The sequence below is a fragment of the Ochotona princeps genome, chromosome 11, assembly GCF_030435755.1.
Source record: "Ochotona princeps isolate mOchPri1 chromosome 11, mOchPri1.hap1, whole genome shotgun sequence".
Lineage (NCBI taxonomy): Eukaryota > Metazoa > Chordata > Mammalia > Lagomorpha > Ochotonidae > Ochotona > Ochotona princeps.
The window spans coordinates 301,792-321,320 of NC_080842.1; the positions used below are offsets into that span (position 1 = coordinate 301,792).

General features: G+C 41.2%; 1 protein-coding gene and 1 long non-coding RNA gene across 2 annotated transcripts in view; both read left to right on the forward strand.

Annotated features, from left to right (window-relative positions):
• The first annotated feature begins 3,074 nt into the window (after positions 1 to 3,074).
• LOC131481483 (uncharacterized) lies at positions 3,075 to 10,320 on the forward strand. The gene is made up of 3 exons (XR_009246352.1): positions 3,075 to 3,342; positions 5,766 to 5,868; positions 10,184 to 10,320. It is a non-coding gene; the product is annotated as an uncharacterized LOC131481483 (long non-coding RNA).
• A 364-nt stretch (positions 10,321 to 10,684) lies between these two features.
• The window catches only part of LOC131481463 (melanoma inhibitory activity protein 2-like), a 68,695-nt gene continuing 59,850 nt past the window's right edge, over positions 10,685 to 19,529 (forward strand). Inside the window, exons 1-7 of the mRNA XM_058670450.1 lie at positions 10,685 to 10,723; positions 12,847 to 12,868; positions 12,953 to 13,041; positions 13,523 to 13,591; positions 15,735 to 15,845; positions 16,960 to 17,049; positions 19,392 to 19,511. Coding sequence (XP_058526433.1) covers positions 10,685 to 10,723; positions 12,847 to 12,868; positions 12,953 to 13,041; positions 13,523 to 13,591; positions 15,735 to 15,845; positions 16,960 to 17,049; positions 19,392 to 19,511 — 540 coding nt within the window. The remainder of the gene's footprint in view (positions 10,724 to 12,846; positions 12,869 to 12,952; positions 13,042 to 13,522; positions 13,592 to 15,734; positions 15,846 to 16,959; positions 17,050 to 19,391; positions 19,512 to 19,529) is intronic.

A 19,529-nucleotide genomic window follows, 5' to 3' on the forward strand; every position in this document is an offset into this window, starting at 1 on the left:
CAAGATAGTAGCCTTTCTGCTCTGGGATGGCGTCATGTGAGACATATCTGTGGCTGCAGGATAGGCTGGTGAGATAAGAGCCTGTAGGTGCTAGGATGGCTTTGTGTGACAGAGACTCGTTGGTGCAGGACAGACTCCTGTAACATAAGCTCTTCTTGCAGGGATGGGCTTGTGAGAAAGAAGCATGTGTGTGCTGCAGAATGGCCTCATGTGACATTTGTCTTTGTGTGCAGGAAAAGTCTCTCCTGACAAGGGACTTTGGGTGCAGGGATAGCCTCATGTGAGAGAGACTGTGCAGGATGCCCTCATCTAGCAGGTATCTATGGGTACGGCATGGCCTCCAGCACCAGTGGTCTTTGGGTATGGGAGATTGCCCCTGGATCTCTTCCTGTTTGACCTATATGGGAGTTCATACGGACATGGCATACTGAGTCCCCAGGGGAGCCCCGGTCAATGATATTGGCAGCCTGAGACTTCAGCTTGACCTGATCACTGGCCATACAGGCGAGAACAGTGGGCTGCACCCCAGCCTTCCTTCTCTATCCTTGGATGAGCTGTGCTGGGTCTTCCTTGATAAGCAACTGACAAGTTGGTGTGGTCCCACGTTACCTGCCAGGCACATGTGGTTTATGTGACCTGCATCAGGATTGGAGGATCTAGAGAGGTAGAGCTGCCGTCTCGCCAATTACATGCCATTGGTGGGTGAAAGGATTGTTGGGGGATGCCCTTCTGCCTTCCCTTTTTCTTTTTCTATGTAAGTTGTACTTGCTTTATGGTAAATAGACATGCTCAACCAGACTCTATCTGGTGATTCTTGCTGAGGAACACTGTCACCTCATCTCCTTAGTGGTCATGGGGTGCTGCTAGTCAGAAACCCCTGAGATTTAGATACAGGGAAGGCCTCTGGTGATAGTGGTCTGTAGTGCAGAATGACTTCATGTGACATTGATTTTTGTTTGCAGGAATGACCTCAACCAAAAAGGGTTCCTTATGTGTGGGGATGACCTCATATGACAGAGGCCTATGTGTGCAGGGATGGTTTTAATGTGTCAAGGATGTTTGCATGTAGGACAGGCTTGTGTCACATTGGCTGTTGCTACAGGGATGGCTTCATGCATCACCGACCTGTGAGAGTGGTTGGTCTTACAGCGCTGTTTGCTGAACTGTTTAGAAGAAAAGAGTCTGGGGCCCGGCGGCGTGGCCTAGCGGCTAAAGTCCTCGCCTTGAAAGCGCCGGGATCTCATATGGGCGCCGGTTCTAATCCCGGCAGCTCCACTTCCCATCCAGCTCCCTGCTTGTGGCCTGGGAAAGCAGTCAAGGACGGCCCAATGCATTGGGACACTGCACCCGCGTGGGAGACCCGGAAGAGGTTCCTGGTTCCCGGCATCGGATCGGCGCGCATCGGCCCGTTGCGGCTCACTTGGGGAGTGAATCATCGGACGGAAGATCTTCCTCTCTGTCTCTCCTCCTCTCTGTATATCTGGCTGTTAATAAAATGAATAAATCTTTAAAAAAAAAAAAAAAAAAAAAAAAAAAAAAAAAAGAAGAAAAGAGTCTGTGGGTTTATGGACAGTCTCATGACAGGACCCTTGAGTGCAGACATGACCACATGGGTGGGATTCTTTAAGTGCAGGGATGTACTTGTGCAACAGGACATGTGTGTTCCAGACGACCTTGTGTTACTTTGGCCATTAGCATTGGGAAGACTTCATTCAGCAGAGGCTTGTGTGGATGGACGGCCTTGTGTGACACTGGGCTTTGGGTTCAGGGTGACCTTGTGTGGGAGAGCCTGTATATATTGCAGAGATTGCCTCATACATGAAGAATCCATGGGTGCAGAATTTCCATGAGTGACAGGGCCCTTTGGGTACAGCACTGGCATCATGTAGCAGAACTGTAGGCATAGGATAGCTTCATGTGACATTTGACTTTGCGTATAGAAATGGCCTTATGCTACCAGGATTTGTGGAAAAAGTACTACCCCGTGAGTCGTAGGCCTGTGGTTGCATGGTGGCCTCATGAACCAGAGGCCTTTCTGTCCTGGGATCACCCCATGTGATAGGGACCATTGGATGCAGGACAACCTCGCACCACATTGGTCATTGTAGCAGGGATGGTTTCATGCAACAGAGGCCTGTTTTTGCAAAATGTCCTTGTGCAAATTGGGCTTGTGATTAAGGACGGATTTGCAAACCCCTCTCTCATTGTGTTTGCCAGATCTGCCTAGAAAACAGGATGGTGAGGGTCCAGGAAAGTTTCTGTGCAAAAGGGCACTTAGAGTCAGTCATGGCCTATGTCACTGTGGCCTTAGGTGCAGGGATGACCTCATGCTAGAAGTTTCTGCATGTGTAGGATGGCCTGAAGTGAGATACTATTATGCTTCAGGGTCCCTCAGTGTAGGATGGCTTCGTGGAAAGGAACTTTGTGTGGAGGGATGGCCTTGTGTGACATTGTCCTTTGTGTGCAGGGATGTTTTCGTACGACATTGGTCTTTGGATACAGGGAAGTCCTCACCAAATGGATGAGGATAGAGTCATATGACAGGCTTGAGTATACAGGAAGCCTCGTGACAGGTGCATTTGGGTGCAGGGATGGCCTATGTGACAGATGCCTTGTGTACAGGATGAACTTGTGCAACTGGCTGTTGGTACAGGGGTATCCTCATGTGACATTTGTCATTGAAGGCAGATGTGGCCTTGTGTGAAAGGGTTGTTTGTATGCTGAATTGGCCTCATGCGTGAGGGCCCTGCGGGTATAGAAAAGACTCTGATATCAGGGACCATTGAGTACAGGGATGGCCTCATGCAATGGAGAACTGTGGTTGCAGGAAGGTTTGACTCAACCTTGGCCTTTGGTTGCGGAGATTTCCTCATGCAACAGAAGCCCATGGTTGCAGGTATGGTCTTGTGTGATAGTGGTTTTGTAGGAATGACCACATGCAAAGGACCCTGTGAGTGCAGGGTTGGCCTCATGAGAAAGGGGCTTTTGTATTCAGGGAGTGTCTCATGGGAGAGGGATCCATATGTGCAGGATAATCTCCTCCCCCATCCTTGTTGAGATAGAGGCAGCTGGGAGCGAAACTGTATCCTGAGCCAGAAGTCCAGGCTGTGCCTCCCCCACCCAGAGTGATGGCCTCACGCATGGAGCACGCAAGGAGCCATGAGTTCTCCTATCCACACTAAAGGCTCATTTCACCCAGAAGCCTGTTGGAAGTTCCAGGAAGCTTCAGTCTCCCATCTGAGATGTAATTCCAGCAGAAGCCCTTTCTCCACAAATGAAGATGTCACCAACTCTAAAGATGAGATAGTCTCAGTGGCAAGATCAATTTCCCACCTTATTTTAGTGAGTTGTTCCTCCACATTCTCTTTGAAACCCTTTCCCTTTGTCTTCCTTGTGCAAAGCAGCAACCTGCAGGGCTCTGGCCGCTGGCACATGCTGTGAGTTGGCTATTGGCACAGACCTTGTCCAAAAAGTACAGTGGCACTTGTCGGTGCAGGAGAGAAGCAGTGTGCACTCCCAGCAGCCGCCTTTGCAGCAGCTCTGTTTAATTCCCTGATTTACTGAGGTACTACACCTGGAAAAAAAGACTATTCCCTGTGCGTTACAGTCATAAGATTTGGTGAATACTCTGTCCTGACATTTGATTTTGGCAAAGGACTGTCCCATTCTGAACATTCATAAAGTTTCTATCCCTGGTGAATTTCCTATTTCATGAGAACAGATTTTCATAAAAAGGCATTTTGAAGTCACTACTCTCATGTCTGTCCTCCTTTTCTGACTTCACTGACGTCCATAAGACATGGTTTATACAGAAATCTTTTCCAGAGCCATGTATTCATGAGGTCTCTCCCCTATGTTTGTTCCGTGATGTATTCTAAGTTGTGATTTCTAGATAAAGGCTTTTCCAGTGGTGGAATTCATAAGGTTTCTCCCTGGTGAGTGTTTGCCAATGTCTTACAAAGGATGACATATGGCAAAAAGTTTTTCCACACTCATTACATTCGTAAGGTTGTTCCCCTTTTGGAGGACGAAGTAGGTGATTGTACTTACACTACCAAGGATCCTGTTTCCCAAGTTGGATACCAGGGCCAATTAGTAACAGGATCCAGAAATCATCATCCACTACATAGAAAGGAAAAAGCAATGTGCCTCCCTCTGGTGAGGATGCAAGTTCACTCAAAGGTTCAACCTGTCTTACATTTGGTCCTAATAGTGTATCAATCAGTGTCAGAGGCAGGAAGAGAGATGAGCACTTACTACACTGATGGAATGGCAAGTCCGTTCTGAAGCCCTAATGCTTCCCAGAATCCAGCCGGTGGCTGTAATCAGCCCTGACATTGCAGAAGGAGTCAAGAGATCCAGTTTGGAAGGTGATTAGAAATGGAGTGTCCTGAACTAACTGCTATGAGCCATCTGGAGGGAAAAAGATCTCATAGAAACGACCACTCACAGACCTGGTTAAATGGAGTTACACTGGCCATGCACATCTGCTCTCTGTCCACTCTGTATTGCTCACTTAAAACAGCAAGTATTTTAACTAGTTTAAACTCTCCCCATTTCTGAAAAGCTGCATTTTTATTTGCTTCCTTAAAAATTAGTGGGAAAGCTGCATGTGAACCTGCGCGCATGCACGTGCACACACACACCATCCATCTGCTACTTCTCTCCCCAATGGATGACAACAGCTGCAGCTGGACCTTGCTGACTCCAGGAGCCAGTGTTTGGCCCGTCACATGCTCCTCTTATTCCTGTGCATTAGCAGGAAGCTAAGTTAGAGCGACATTGCAGAGGAGACAGAACTAGATCAGATCACATGTATTCCAACATGGGATGAGGGCATCCCACACAGCAACCTAACACACTGCAGCACAACAAAGGCTTCTGATCTTTATTGTTTAATTTATCTAAAAAGTCCAAATTAGAGAAAGACAGATGCAGAGAGAGATTATTCTGTCTGCTCCGATTCATGCCCCAGTTTGTTGTAATGACCAGGGCTGGGCCAGGCGAAAGCTGGACCTAAGCGCTGCATCTGTGTCTCTCTTATTGGGAGCAGGGACCCAAACACCATGCCAGCTAGATTGAAAGTGGAGCATCCAAGGTTTGAACCAGCATCTGCATGAGATGCAGGCACCACAGGCTGCAGCCCTACCTGCTGTGTCACAATACCAGTTCCAAGGCTTTCCATTTTTACATTTATATTCTCTTCACTCTGTGGCCTACAACCAGCCCGTTATTTTTGAATGGGGAAATTGATATACCTATCTCAAGCATTTAAAAAACCTTTTTTTGGAAAAGGAAATTGATTTGATAAATAAAAAGACTTTGTGAGCACCTGGTTCTCATGCTGAGAGCTCTTCATCCTAGGAAATGGGGAGGGCTTGGAGAGGGGCTGTCCTCTTGCCCATCACTGTGGGGACCTGATACTGAACTGGTAATGATCTTGCTGTGGATCTCAAATCCCTTCCTGAGATCCATTGAAAGTTATCAACACAAGTTTTTGTTGGTATGCTGGACCATATCTGTGATCATTGGTTGGGTCCTGAGTCTTCCCTATGGTTCTGTAGGGCACTGGATACCCTCATCTCTCCTGCATTGCTTCCTCCCCTGGTGCCAGAAAGCCCCTCCAGGCAATGCCCAGAGCAGGTGATCATGCTGATGCCAAGTGGAATGTCCAGCTTGATTGGAAGAAGTGGCTCAGGGAACATCTAGAAGAGGGGGGCACCCATGGACAAAAGCATCTCTAACTCACCACATTTTTTCTGCAGGGAGCCCAGCAAGCAGGTGTTGCATGCCACACCCCCTCAGCTACTTGATCAGCAGGGAGACTCCTGTGTTCTGATCTGTGCGCATGGTCAGGCAAGTGGGCAGGTGAGTGTTTGAGGACTCAGGACTAGAGAGCCGGAGACTTTCAACAGAAATCAGGCTTCCCATTTCTGTGCTCTGGCATGGTCCTAGATCTGGCTCAGGGCTCAGAGCTGGAAGTACAGTGGCAACACGTCCTCCGATGGCAAGAAGATGCCTCTTAATGGGTCCCTGCCAGCCCCTTTCCCAGAGTGGCCACATGTAGAATGGAGCTCACAGATTCCTCCCACCCCCTGAGTGCCATGATTGACCAGCTTCCTGATAGCACTTGGACATTTACAGGCTGTCCCTGTGTTGTGCCTCTGTTATTATTGACAAGCTGCTGAGGCTCAGGTCTGGGCTGGCTTGGGCTGCTGGGTCAAGGCAGGTACACTGTAATCACCCCATGGAGCTGCACCGTGAGACCCTTGGAAGTAGCTTGGCAGCCACCACCACAGCTTCCCAAGGCCTGAGTTTCTGAGCCACAGCCCCAATCTTTCTGGCTGTATAGCATACACTACAGCTCAGGACCTGAGGCCCAATTAGATTCTCCAGACCCAAATACTTTATCTTCCTGGATTTGGGGGGGCATATCCAGGAATAGCATCTGCCCATTTAAGAGAGCCTCCCTCCAAGATGGAGGGGCCAGCATGTGCCTCTGACCTCACAGTGGCAGTTGGATGATTCCATTTACATAGATGGGAGGGGGTGGGATGGTGGGAAGGGGGTATGCCACAGGCTCTAGTGGGATGCATTCAGACCTGCATTATCCTGAAATAGAAAGTTTAATAGAGGGGCCATGACACCCTAGCAGTTGTGTGGTGTGACACCACAGGCCTGTGGGATCCATTTTCCCTGGCTCTCCCTGGTCCCCCATAGCTGGCTCTGCAGTGGTACGTTCCGGTTGCCAGGTTTAGATTTCAGAAAAAAAATCAGTGTTCTTTGCTGCGAGGCCGTGGATGTGGTGGTGACCACTGAAGCTGCCTTGCTTCATGGAGCCGCCAGGAGCCACCCCTCATTCATATGTGGGGTGGTTCCTGGATGAGCTACACGACGTGAGTCTGGGGGCCATGTGGGTTTTGTGATCTGAGCCACTGTTGCCACAGGGTCTGAGGCCAGCGCTCACCTATGGCCAGGTGTATTGGGTGGTTTATTCCTATGGTAGAGCAGGACCTGGGTATCAGGAACATGAAGAGGGAGCTTCATTGGTTTATTGGTTTATTGGATATCACAAAGTAAGGGAATGGTTTCAGAGTGTCAAATGAAGTGTCCTTTTTGTTATGTTTGTTTTAAATTTTGGGCAGGGATCCATGACACATGATTTTTCCAACTGTGACAATTTTGAGGACAAATCTCCCCAAATCAATTTAGTGATGAAACCTCTTGTACTGAAAGGACACTTGAGCTCAGTTGAAAGTTTGGGATTATATCTCATTATCTTCAATGAGGTGAGATTGAGGTGCTTTTCAGTGAGATTCTTCACCCTGTTTCATCTTTGTCTTGTTAACAGAAAGGAGATTGTTAAAGCTTAGTGATTGTCAATTCCCAGCGTTACTTTTTTTTTTTTTTTTTTTTTGGTTCAGTTCATTATTAGGTAACAGAGACCTCCTCCCTTTCAGAGTGTATAGTTGTCTTTGTTGCATATTTCCAAGTTTAAAAAAAACACTAATATTTTTAAAAGACTAAACATTGAGGCAGATGTAATTATGCTGTTCTTTCATTTATTGCACTGTAGCGTGAGGGAGGGGTGTGTGTGTGTGTGTGTGTGTGTATTCTGAGTGAAGTAACAAAGTTTTGGCCACCAGTATCAAGGTGTCAAGGAGAAGAAGACAACAGTTAGAACAGATCACTAGTATTAAAAAATCAAATGCTTACTGAAGCACACACACCTGCTAGGGAAACTTATAGGCTGGGCAGCTGACATTCTCCTGAATATGGAAGTCTGTAGGCTGAGGAAATGTTTTAAGCAGTGCAGGCATGAAGCACAATAGTGCTTTAAGGTAAAAAGCAGCTGTGTTAGTGGCGAGTGGGCTCAGGAACTGATATGTTGGCATGCTTGCTGGCATTGGGGAGCTGTTTGAAGCCTTTTCAGGAGTTAGACCTGGGCCTTCGTAAGGATGTAGGTTAGATGTCAGAGAAGCAAAACTGAAGATAGAGCTGCAGTGATAGGGGACAATGAATGAGGATATATTTAAGCATTGGAAATTAAAATGGATATTGCTTTAATTAGGGATGAGGGAGAAAAAGGATCTGGAATAACTGCCAGCTTTCTGGCTGTGGCACTCTAGGCATTCAAGTGCAGGCATTTGGAGAGTGAAAAACTAGGTGAGAACTAGTTTGGTTTTTCTTTCTTTTTTTTTTGTTATTGTTCTTTTTCTGTCTCCCCCCCATAAAAAAGCTATTATCAGGTTTATTTATTTGCTATAGGTTAATGAACTATAGACAGCAACCTGGGTGTGGGGATTAGAGTTAGAAAAATGATTTTGGAGGGGAGAGTACTTCTTAAAGGGTATTTTTTTAGGCAGAAAGTTCCTAGCAAGTGAACAGTTGCTGTAGAGATTTTGGATTGAAACCTGGAAAGAACTAACCTTGTACTTCAGAAGACTCTTTAAAATGTGTTTTTATTCTCCTTCTTTCTCCTACCTGCCTCCTTTGTTTTTGGTAGAGTAGCATCTGGGGCTTGGCAAAGAAACAACAGAAAAATCTTATTGAGTGATGATGGGTGATAAGCTGACCCAGAGAAAGTTGAAGCACAGAAATAATGTTGGAAGTCTTGAGCTGTGTTGTGCTCAAGACCTATGGTGGGGGTAGGGGAAAGAAATGATTTACAAGGTCACAGTTATGGCATGACTACCATGAATGGGGAGTGGGGAACGTTCACCCTCTGAATTACCTGAGTGTTCCAAATGTCTCATTCCCATCATAGATAATCAGAGAAACCTATAGAGTTTGGATGTGGGGGTTCAGAATCTAAACACAGGGACCAGAATCATGACATTGCCGTTCTATGCTGAAATACTGGCTGTTCCACTTCTGATGTACTTACTCTGATGTACATGGGAAAGAAGCAGAAGCTGGCCCATGTGTTTGGACTGCTGCGGCCCATGTGGGAGACCCAGATGTTGTTGTAGACATTTGATTTGGTCATTCCTAGCTGCTTCTGCTTTTGTGATTGGGGGAAGTGGATAGAAGAGTTATCTCTGTTTCACTCTACTTCTGAAGTAAATAAAATGAATTCTTTAAAACAGAACTTTAAACCCAAGCTTGTCATTTGTTTTTTTTTTTAAAGATTTATTTATTTTATTACAAAGTCAGATATACAGAGAGGAGGAGAGACAGAGAGGAAGATCCTCCGTCCGATGTTTCACTCCCCAAGTGAGCCACAACGGCCAGTGTGCGCCGATCTGATGCCGGGAACCTGGAACCTCTTCTGGGTCTCCCACGCGGGTGCAGGGTCCCAATGCATTGGGCCGTTGTCGTCTGCTTTCCCAGGCCACAAGCAGGGAGCTGGATGGGAAGTGGAGCTTCCAGGATTAGAACCAGCATCCATATGGGATCCCGGTGCGTTCAAGGCGAGGACTTTAGCCTCTAGGCCACACCGCCGGGCCCAACTTGTCATTGGTTTTTAAACTTTTTAATTGAGATATTTGTTTGAGAGTTGTGGAGATCGAGTCAGAATGAGAGTGCTTTCACTTGCTTCTCTACTCCCTGAGTGTCTGCTGTGTCTGGGGCTGAAGCTGGGAGTCATGTATACAACTTAGGTTTCCCATGTGGGGTCAGGAACTCAGTTACTTGAGCCATCACTGCTGCCTCCCATAGTCTGCCTTAGCAGCAAGCTGGAGTCAGTACCTGGAACTGGGAATTGAACAAGGTAACTCTGTGGAATGTGAGTATCTTAATCATTAAACAAAAATATCCACTCCCCAACGTCTATTTGCAAGCTTCAGATAAATGTTTTCTTTCCAGTAGGAATATATTTTGTGTAAAATACAGTATAATTTATATATAAAACCCCATTGGTGTTAAAAAGTAAGAGAACTTAGGTCACTCAGCTTCTTTTTTGGCCTTCTTTGTCTCTGTTCTTTTCTTTCGAAGTTATGGGAACACATCTGTATGCTTCCAGTTTAAGAAATCATTGCCTTTCCCTCTATTGCACTTCTTTGTTGTAGAGTGATAGTAGGTAGAAGTTTGCAGAAAAATATCCTGTGGTGCCTTCTGTGTGGTGATTTTGTTTCCTCAAAAGAAAATGAGGGAATTGACTATATAGAGTTGTAACTGTGTTTGTAATCAGTACTTATTACCTAAATTGCATTTTAAGAACTTAATTTCCTTTGTCTTTAAGGTTTTGATTACGCTACCTGATACTATTGGACAAAGTCAAGATTCTCGTGGTTTTCCATGGGACTGGAAGATCTATGTAACTGTTGTTGCATGTTTTCTAATTTTCATGTTTTTGTGGAGAATTTTTCAATGTGTAAGTAAACAATGCTTAGCTGAACAGCTAATATAAGAAATGTGTATTGCTTTTAGGAAAGACAATCACTTATGTTCTATGTCTAATATAAAAACCAAAGGCATTCAGAACAATTTTGTAAGTACAAGATTTTGAAAGAATTTCCTGTAGAAGTTTTCTGTAGTATTAAAATACCAAAATTCTTTCATTTCTTTTTTTCTCTATTTTTAAAACTTTATTAGACAGTGAGATAGAGAAACACAGAGAGACATACAGACCAAAAGAAATGTCCACTCTGCTATTTCACTGCTCAGATGCCTCCAATAGCTAGGGATGGGCCAGCTGTGGTTGTGAGTTGAGAACCCAATCAGAGCCTCCTGCATGAGTAGCATGGCCCGAATACGTGAGCTGTTGCTGGTGCCTCCTGTGGTTGGTTTGTATTTGCAGGACCATGGAGGCAAGAGGTAGAGCTGGAGATTGAACCCAAGCCCTGTCCTTTGGATTGTGACCATCTTACCAGACTGTTTTCCATCAGTAGGTCAAGTTCAGAAGTTTATTATGGTTACTGATAATTGATGTACTTAGTTTCTTCAAGCTTAGTTTATTAACTTCTTCCACTTACCAAAAACAAACAAAAAAAACACATTTATTTGAAATGTAGCAAGAGAAATAGAGGGAACAAGCAATTAATCTTGTAATGACTGGTTCATCCTTCAAGTGGCTGTAATAACTAAAGCCTGGGTCAGAATGCAGCCCAGAAATTGCATCTGTGTCTTCCCCCATATGTGCCAGGAATTCAAATTCTTGAGCAACCGTTTGCTGCTTCCTAAGTCAGTAATGGAATTGGACTGTAAATGGAGCTGCTGATCTCTTGGTGAAACTGATCCCGTTTCCAAGATATGCTCCTTTCCTGTGGAACTTGAGGGTGACATCATGCAGCCACTCCCTTTCCTGGGTCAAGAGAGCCGTGCAGCAGGAAGGAGTGCACTCTCTCCTGATGAACATAGATAAAAACACAAGCTTCTCTTTCTCTCACTTTCCTCATGCTGCACATCTATCCCCGAATGTGTCTGTGATGTCTTCATCATTTACATAAACATTACAGAAAATTGTTTTAAAAGGTATGGTGAAAGAAAGATTTATTTGAAAGGCATAGTTGGAGGGGGAGATGAAGACTGAGGGAGGGGAGTTATTTTTTCATCTTCTGGTTCACTCCCAAACTTTTGGCTACAACCAGTGAGGCTGAGCCAGGCCAAAAGATGACAGGAGCCAGGAGCTTTTTCCAGTGTCCTACGTGGGTGCATGGGCCCAATAACATGGGCTACCTCTTACTGCTTTCCTGGGTGCATTCACAAGGAGCTGGATTTGAAATAGAGCAACCAGTGTCCATATGAGATGCTGCTATCACAGATGATAGCATAACATACTATGACATCATAAGGGCTCTTTAAGGGTCTTTTAACTTGTTATTCTGCCTTGAATATAATGCGTCTAGCCATAAAATTCCTTTTCTCTATCTTTTAGACTTCTGCAGACTCAAAGTTAGGATTGTCTTTTTGTAAACATGGAGAAATTTTTTCTTCATTTTAAAAATTATTTTCTTTTTGAACTAATGTTTTCCAGGTATTGTTTTTTTTTTACTTTTTTAATTTTGAAGATTTATTTATTTTTATTGGAAAGGCAGATTTACAGAGACAAGGAGAGAAGAGGGTGATCTTCCATCTGCTAGTTCACTCCCCGAAGTGTACCCATGGTGGGAATGGAGTTGATCAGAAGCCAGAATCCAAGCTCTTCTTCTAGGTTTCCCACATGGGTACAGGTGCCAAGCCTTTGGACCATCCTTCAGTTCTTTCCCAGGCCACAAGCATAGAGCTGGATGGGAAGTTGAGCATCCAGGATGAGATCTGGCACCATTATGGGATACTGAGTGCTGGCAGGCAGAGGAGTAAGCAGTTGGGCTGATTTGTTTCCTTTAAGCTTGAGGGAGTTTCTCAAAATAATGTTTTGACTCACTAATTTACCATTGTAGCATTCTATTATACCCTATTTTTCCTTGTTTAATTTTGTTTGTATCCATATTTTATAGCTGAATTAAGTTTTCTTTTATTTCCTTCCTCATCCCTAATGGGGCTGTTGAAAATGGATTTTTTTAACTTTATTATTTGATAAAGATCAAAGAAAAGTAAGGTTTGCTTTACTGTTTTCTTTACAATCAGTTCAGATGTGTCCAATTGATGATATTTATCATATTTATTTTGAATGTTAGCATTAGGGAATGTGATAATAGTTTTCTGAAAATATTTCTTTTAGTGCCAGATTTGTTTCGGGAAAATAAATCAGTGAAATGAAACAGGAATCTTTACAAAAAACTATTTCAGAGCTGTTTATTTACTACTTAATTTAAGAATTTGAAAGGAAGACTTTCACATGTAGATTTTCTCATTGGAAATAGAGCATTTGTCATGCAGAAATTATTTGTAACATTGGCAGAAGTTAACTTGGATTTACCTAAATGTATATTTGCTTTAACATCTTTTCAAAATTTGTTTCAGGTTAAGAATTGTGGTTTTACAGGTAAGCTTTTTTTTATTGTTCTATTTTAGATCTCATAATTTTTGTATATAATCTGAAAACTTACAGTTTTCTATATGTTTTTAGTGAAAAACAAAAAGCTTGCTGTAGAAGTTTCTGGAATAATACAAGAAAAACGTGAACTACTTGACAAACATAGCTTTGCGGATAAAGAGGTAAGACAATTTTGAAAATAAAAAATAAGAGCCAGAAAACTAATTATTATGTTCATAGTTTTGTGTAAATAGTTTATTTGGAGTGTAATACAGCATTATGCTGTTCTTCACTTCAACATTTAACAGTTCTTACTAATTTTAGCCATTGTGTTAGGAGTGACATTGTCTCATTCTGGTTTTACCCTGTGTTGTCCTAATGAGTTTCTTTATATATCTTTGAACCACTTGAATTTCCTTTTTATGGACTTGCTTTTTCACATTTAAAAAAGCATATTCATATTTTCCTTTTAATAATTTTCATACATTTTATAAGGGAGTCCTTTTTTCATTATGTGTATTTCAGTTATGGTTTTCTAATCTGGCTCTTGCAAACAGGTGTTTTCATAAGTTCACTCTGTGTGAAGCTCTGCCTTCCAAACAAATAAGTAAATGTTTATTAGAATAATTTATAGTTTGTGCTCACGGTGTTGGTTTGTTTCAGAATGAGAATTTAGAGCCATCTTTGAAACATTCCAGCGTTGAGGAGTCCAATAAAGCACAAGCTTTGAAGGTAAAGAAACCAAATGGCCTCCTTTTGAAAGCTGGGGCAAATATTGTTGCTGATGACTAACATAGACTTTATAGATAATGTATTGTCAGTAAAGTAAGTTACAAAGAGGTGTGAAAGAATAATTTAACTTTTATAACTTAAAAATGGTTAAATATTAGGAATAGGTCATTGCTAGGTAGCATGTTTTGACTGAGGCATATTCAGTTCACGGTAGAGCTCACTAGAAGCTGTTTATTCTTCCTTCCTGGAAAATTCCTGAAGTGACTTTTCCTTTTTTGGACCCAGTTTACTCCACGAGGAGACGAAGGATTCATTACAACAATTTCAGGAATAGTTGTCAGCAATAAATTACCTAAACTGTGTAATGGTATTTACCTTTCTGTAATCCTCAGAACACTGGGAAATATTCAGAATCAGATCAGGGATTTGCATTGTAAATATTGATATGCTGCTAAGTGTTTCAGAACTGGCTGTCCAAAAATCATTTGCTGAGTTCTGAGGAAAAAAGAATGTTCCCCCATGGCTGGTCTGAAGTTACCAACCTGAGGTTACTGAATGAGGAGTATTCTCATGATTCAGCTTTCCTGAGCCTGGTGTGATTCAACTCCTTGTAAGGAAAATATACTACACTTTAGTTCAATTAAGATGGATTAAGTTAAGTGACTAGAATATGCCACTACCACTTAAAGATCGGGATGTGAAAAGCAGGGAGTAATAACGCAGTACAGAAGAGGTCTGCTTCCACCGATGTGAAGTTAGAAGGTGGTAGACACTTTAATTTGGTGTAGGAGTTCAATTCCATGTGGCAGTTTCAATCACTGATGTCTTTCATCATCAGAACATCTGTTTGTCATTAATTTCCTTGTGCAGTGCAAAGGATGGCATAAATTGTGTTGCAAATATGATATATCTATTAATGCTTTCTTCCTGTGTTACCTAATAATATCAAAAGCATATTGATAACCTCTTATACTTGCTGACCCTTTAAAACACCATCCTAGTAGTAATTGACTAATAGTTTGACAGAAGAATTTTAGAAGGCATTTGGCTTGCTAATAGAACAGGAAAAACTCAATAGCAAACACATTTACTCAACCTGGAGTATATGTGTAGACAAACTGAAATAATGGAATATGCCAGCCTGTTGTGAAGGCATTTCAGTTATGTAACATATCAGAAAAATTAGCTAATTGGATATTTTGGAATTTTTTTTCTTATTTTACTAATTAAGAAGACATAGCATTTATTTTCAGGGGTAGTAGTCATAATTAAATACAAACTGTGTGAGAATTTTCACAAATTTATTAGTTGAATCTAGAAAAAAAATTAAACCAGTAGAGCAGGTAGAGTATTTCTGATTCAGGTCAGAAAATTGCTATAAAAATAGTCAAATTTAGAGAGATAGGAAAAATAACTTTTTTTTCAGCAGCACAATAGAGCTTTTTTTAAAAAAATTATTTTTGCTTGCTTTACATTTGAAACTTTTGATTTTGTTTTTTCAACTTTTGATTTTGTTTTTTCAACTTTGTTGAAGGCTCACAAATGGCAGAGGCATATTTATTACATTTTTTAAAATTCAGTAGGAATAATTATTTAAAATTTTTAATTGTACAATTATTTTAATTCAATATCAAATATCATGAAGAAATCTTGATTTTATTTAATTTTGATGTTATTACATTATAATGAATTAGGTTATTTCACCTTTTTTGTTTTAGAATGCTTTAAAGCAAAGGTTGGCAAACTCTACACAGTGGATTCTCCACCAGTTTCTTTTTTCTGTTTGATTTTTCATGATATAGTTCCGTAGGCTCAAGGATTTTCTCTCTCACCCACCTGTTTTTTGTTTAAAGAAAAAAAAAGTTGTACGGCACAATGCTGCTCATTCAGTTAGAATTATCTTTGTTTCTCATTAACATAGTATGTGTGAATAACTGTGATAGAGATTGTGTGTCCTGCAAGCCTGAACTGTTTATTCTCTGTGAAGAAGCTTGTTGGCACCTGCTTGTTGGCACTTTGTTCTGACAATCATTAGGATCTGTGAATTAGACTTAACTTATACTCCATGTGTTTGGGTGTAGTCACCTGATTTCCTTAACTACAAATTCCCACATAAGTCTTACAAAGTTGACTTTTCTTTTAGGAAACACATGAAAAGCTGGAGAGTTGCAAATTCAACGAACAGGATGACGTTTTCTTTTTAGAAAAACAATTAGAAAAAGAGAAATCTGAACATTTTGAACAAAATGCATTGGTAAGACTTTTTGTATTTAATGACAATATTATAATATGCTAATGGGGTTTCAAAATGTAATGTTATTGGCCAAAGTATAACATGTACTATACAAAAAGGTAAGGAATATAGAGGTCAAAAAATGGAGAGCACCATTTTCCAGATCCTCTGTTTTCCCTTCCTTAGATGCCATATGTGAAGTAGGGTTTTTTTTTTTTTTTTTGCATATTTTCTTACAGAACTTTCTACATTCACTACTGATGTAGGCCATATAAATCATTTATGTTGAATGATCACATACACACTGTATAGTTTTTATTCATTAAAAATTTTGATTAGGACATTGTAAATATGAGCAGTTAAAATCATGATGTGTGTAAGGTGTAATGTACATTATGTACCTTAAGTGTTGTGAAGTATCAAAGTTGAAATGTGGCATCTTGAAAATTGGAGGGGTTTAGTAAATACTTCTCTACTAACTGATACTTTCTTTCCAGGCAAAACAAAGCATCCAGACCCTGGATGATGAAAGAAAACTCCTCCAATCACAAATTGCTGCAGTAAGTTGAATTTGTCTGACACTTGTAGGTCTGTTGCTTTTGCAAATAAACTAAATTTGGTTGTTGCTTTTATTATTCAGGAATACTATTTGATGTTAGGGTTTCAGAGGTAGATGATCTTCAGTTTACATACACACACAAGGCACTTGATGAAAGTTTATTGTAACACTACACACATATTTGAAAAGCTGTTGCTATATACTGAGACCTGTTGAAGATGCTTGGTGTTTAACATATTAAGGCAGAAAAACTCTCGTAAAGTTAGTTTTTAGTGGATGAGATACAGAATACATGGTTCACAAAATTTGCTATGCAATACATGGACATTGATAACAGGTTATGTCATTTGTCCAAGGTCACGTGGCAAATTGGTGGCAGAACTATACTCTGATTCTAGGTTTTTTCTTCCTGCTATGCTGGGCTGCCTCTGTTGGCATGTTGCTGCCTTTGTTGGCATGTTGTTTCCATGCTTTAGGATGCTTTAGCTGTTGTCCACGTGGATATTCTAGGGAGTCCATGAAGATGATCTGTTGTGTTATGTTAATTGTTACTGACTTAATATGTTTTATACTTAGGCTAAAAGAACCACCGAGAGCTTTCAAACACGTTTGGATTTATTTAAGGTATTGATTGAAAATTTGCAGCTTCACGAAAGCTTGAAACAGGTTTGTACTCAATAGAGACTCTAGCTTTCAGCTATGTCATTAGAAGCACTTTGGGCATACTTGTGACCAACAACATATTAAGACCTAGAGTAGATATTTTTTCTTGTTATTATCAGAGTAGGACACTTTCTTTGCCCACTTGCAAGTGTATATTTTAGGGAGGGGTACACGAGTGTATATTCTTCTGCTACTCTTTCCTGGAGTGAAAGTAAACCAGCATATTTTATACCTTGGCACTCACAGCAGATAGCAGTTACATCCAAATCTTATCTGAGGTTTAATGGCACACATGATTCTGGAGGTAGATAAAATGAGGACTTTATATTTATCCTTTTCTTCCCCATTTATATAGGTAAGATACACTCATTCACATGTATTTCTTTTCCCAGTAACTTGATAGTTTTTCAGTGGGAAACTACATATGATCAATAATTGCATTATAGTTCTGTAAGTGCTATATCTGGGTCTTGTAATAGGATTACATTTTCTGTCTCACCCAACATTTTCTTTATCATAATTATTTTGTTTCCTATATACCTATTCATAATTCATCAATACACTGTTTTCAAGAGATGTAAATCTTATAAAATGTTTTTATTTGAGAGGTGGAGATAGAGAAAGTTCTTATCACCTGGGTTACTCCCCAGATAATTGTAATTTTAGGGCTGAGCCAGAACACTCAGAACTGGGAGCTCACTCTTGGTCTGCCATGTAGGCAGCAGGGATCCAGCTACACAAACCATCACCTACTGACTCTTCAGGGTCGTATTTATTGGAAAGAGGAAACTGGGTGGACTGAGACTTGAGCCGCTTCATTATCAGAGATACTGGATATGGATGTCAAGTCGTGCCTTGTTACATGAGAGGCTCAATCCAATTCTTCTTCTTCTTCTTCTTCTTCTTCTTCTCCTTCTTCTTCTTCTTCTCCTCCTCCTCCTTCCTCCCTTCTCCCCCTCCCCCTCCTCCCTCCTCCCCCTCCTTCCTCTCTCCCCCTTCCTCCTCCCTCCTCTCCCCTTCCCCTTACCCCCTCCTCCTCCCTCCTCCCTTCTCCTTCTTTCTTCCTTTTTTTTTTTTTCTGTGATGCTCTTGCTGGCTTTTTTTTTTTTTTTTTTGCCTTCAGACTATTTAATTTTTGCGGAGTGCTACCAAATTAATCTGCCTTTAGGCCTTCCCATTTTTATGTCAGCTTCTGAGGTCTACTGAGTTTATTACTATTTTTCTGTCACTTTCCACGTTTTGTTTTTACAGTCATCTTTGATGCATTTCCTATTAAGTGGAGCTGCCAGGATTAGAACCAGCGCCCGTATGGGTTCCAGGCGCATTCAAAACAAGGACTTTAACTTCTAGGATATCACACCATGCCATTTAATTTCAGTTTTTTAGGGCTTACTTTTATTTGAAAGGCATGTTTACAAGAGAGACATGTAGTGTTATAGAGAAAGAGAGACCTTCTGCTCTCTGGTTGACTCCCCAAATGTCTGCAATAGCTGGAGCTTCTTCTGGGTCTCCTGTATGGATTCAAGGGCCCAAGAATTTAAGCCATCCCAGACTGCTTTCCCAGGATATAAGCAGGGAGCTGGATCAGAAGTGGAGCCACCAGTACTTGGTTGGATACCCCCAGAGGATGCAGGTCTTTCAAGCGGAGGCCTGACTGGCTGTGCCACAGCACGGGCCCCAGTATTCATTTTATTTTGCCTGTTAGCCATCATCTGATTCTTTTGTAATTTTACAGAAAAGGATTTTTGGAGGTGTGATTGTGTAGGATATTCTCCAATAAAGGGCCAGTTTAACAAGAAAATTTATTGTTTGATGGTAAAGTTATGAAGTGTAAGTAGATGTTTCTTTCATATGTATATGGAAAATTTCTTTCATGAATTTATACCTTTTTTTACTTATCTACATAGTCTCTTTTTTCAGCCTAAGTATGTTACTTTTAAATAAAGGATTTTCTTTCTAGGACAGGCAAAGTAACAGAATGGCAGAGGGATAGAGGGAAATGGAGAGAGATGTGTTTCCAACCATTTTATAGAAAAAAATTCATACTATTGAAAACTTGCATTGATTTTGAAGAATTTTTAGTGACAAACTTATCCCTAGTCATTTTACATGAACTTTAAAAAGTATCTGTGTTTTTGTCTCAGAAAACTTTTGATTTTATATACATATGTAAATGAGTTAAAGAATACTTAAGCCTATTATTTTATACTACCCCAATTTGAAAATCCTTTGCAATAGGAGTCATCTTTCCTGTCTTTTTGATGTCTGTTATTGACATACCAGCCTTGTAAATGCATCTGTTTACAAACATGTATGATGAATTGCATTTTTTGTTGCGATTTCAGCTTGTTGGAGAAGCTAAAATACCGAAACAAGAGCTGAATGGACTTAAAGAGAAAATGACATTTATTTGCACTACAATACTGACAGACCAACCTATCAATGACAATGAAAATCAAATTGAGGTAAGTGACTCTACTGAT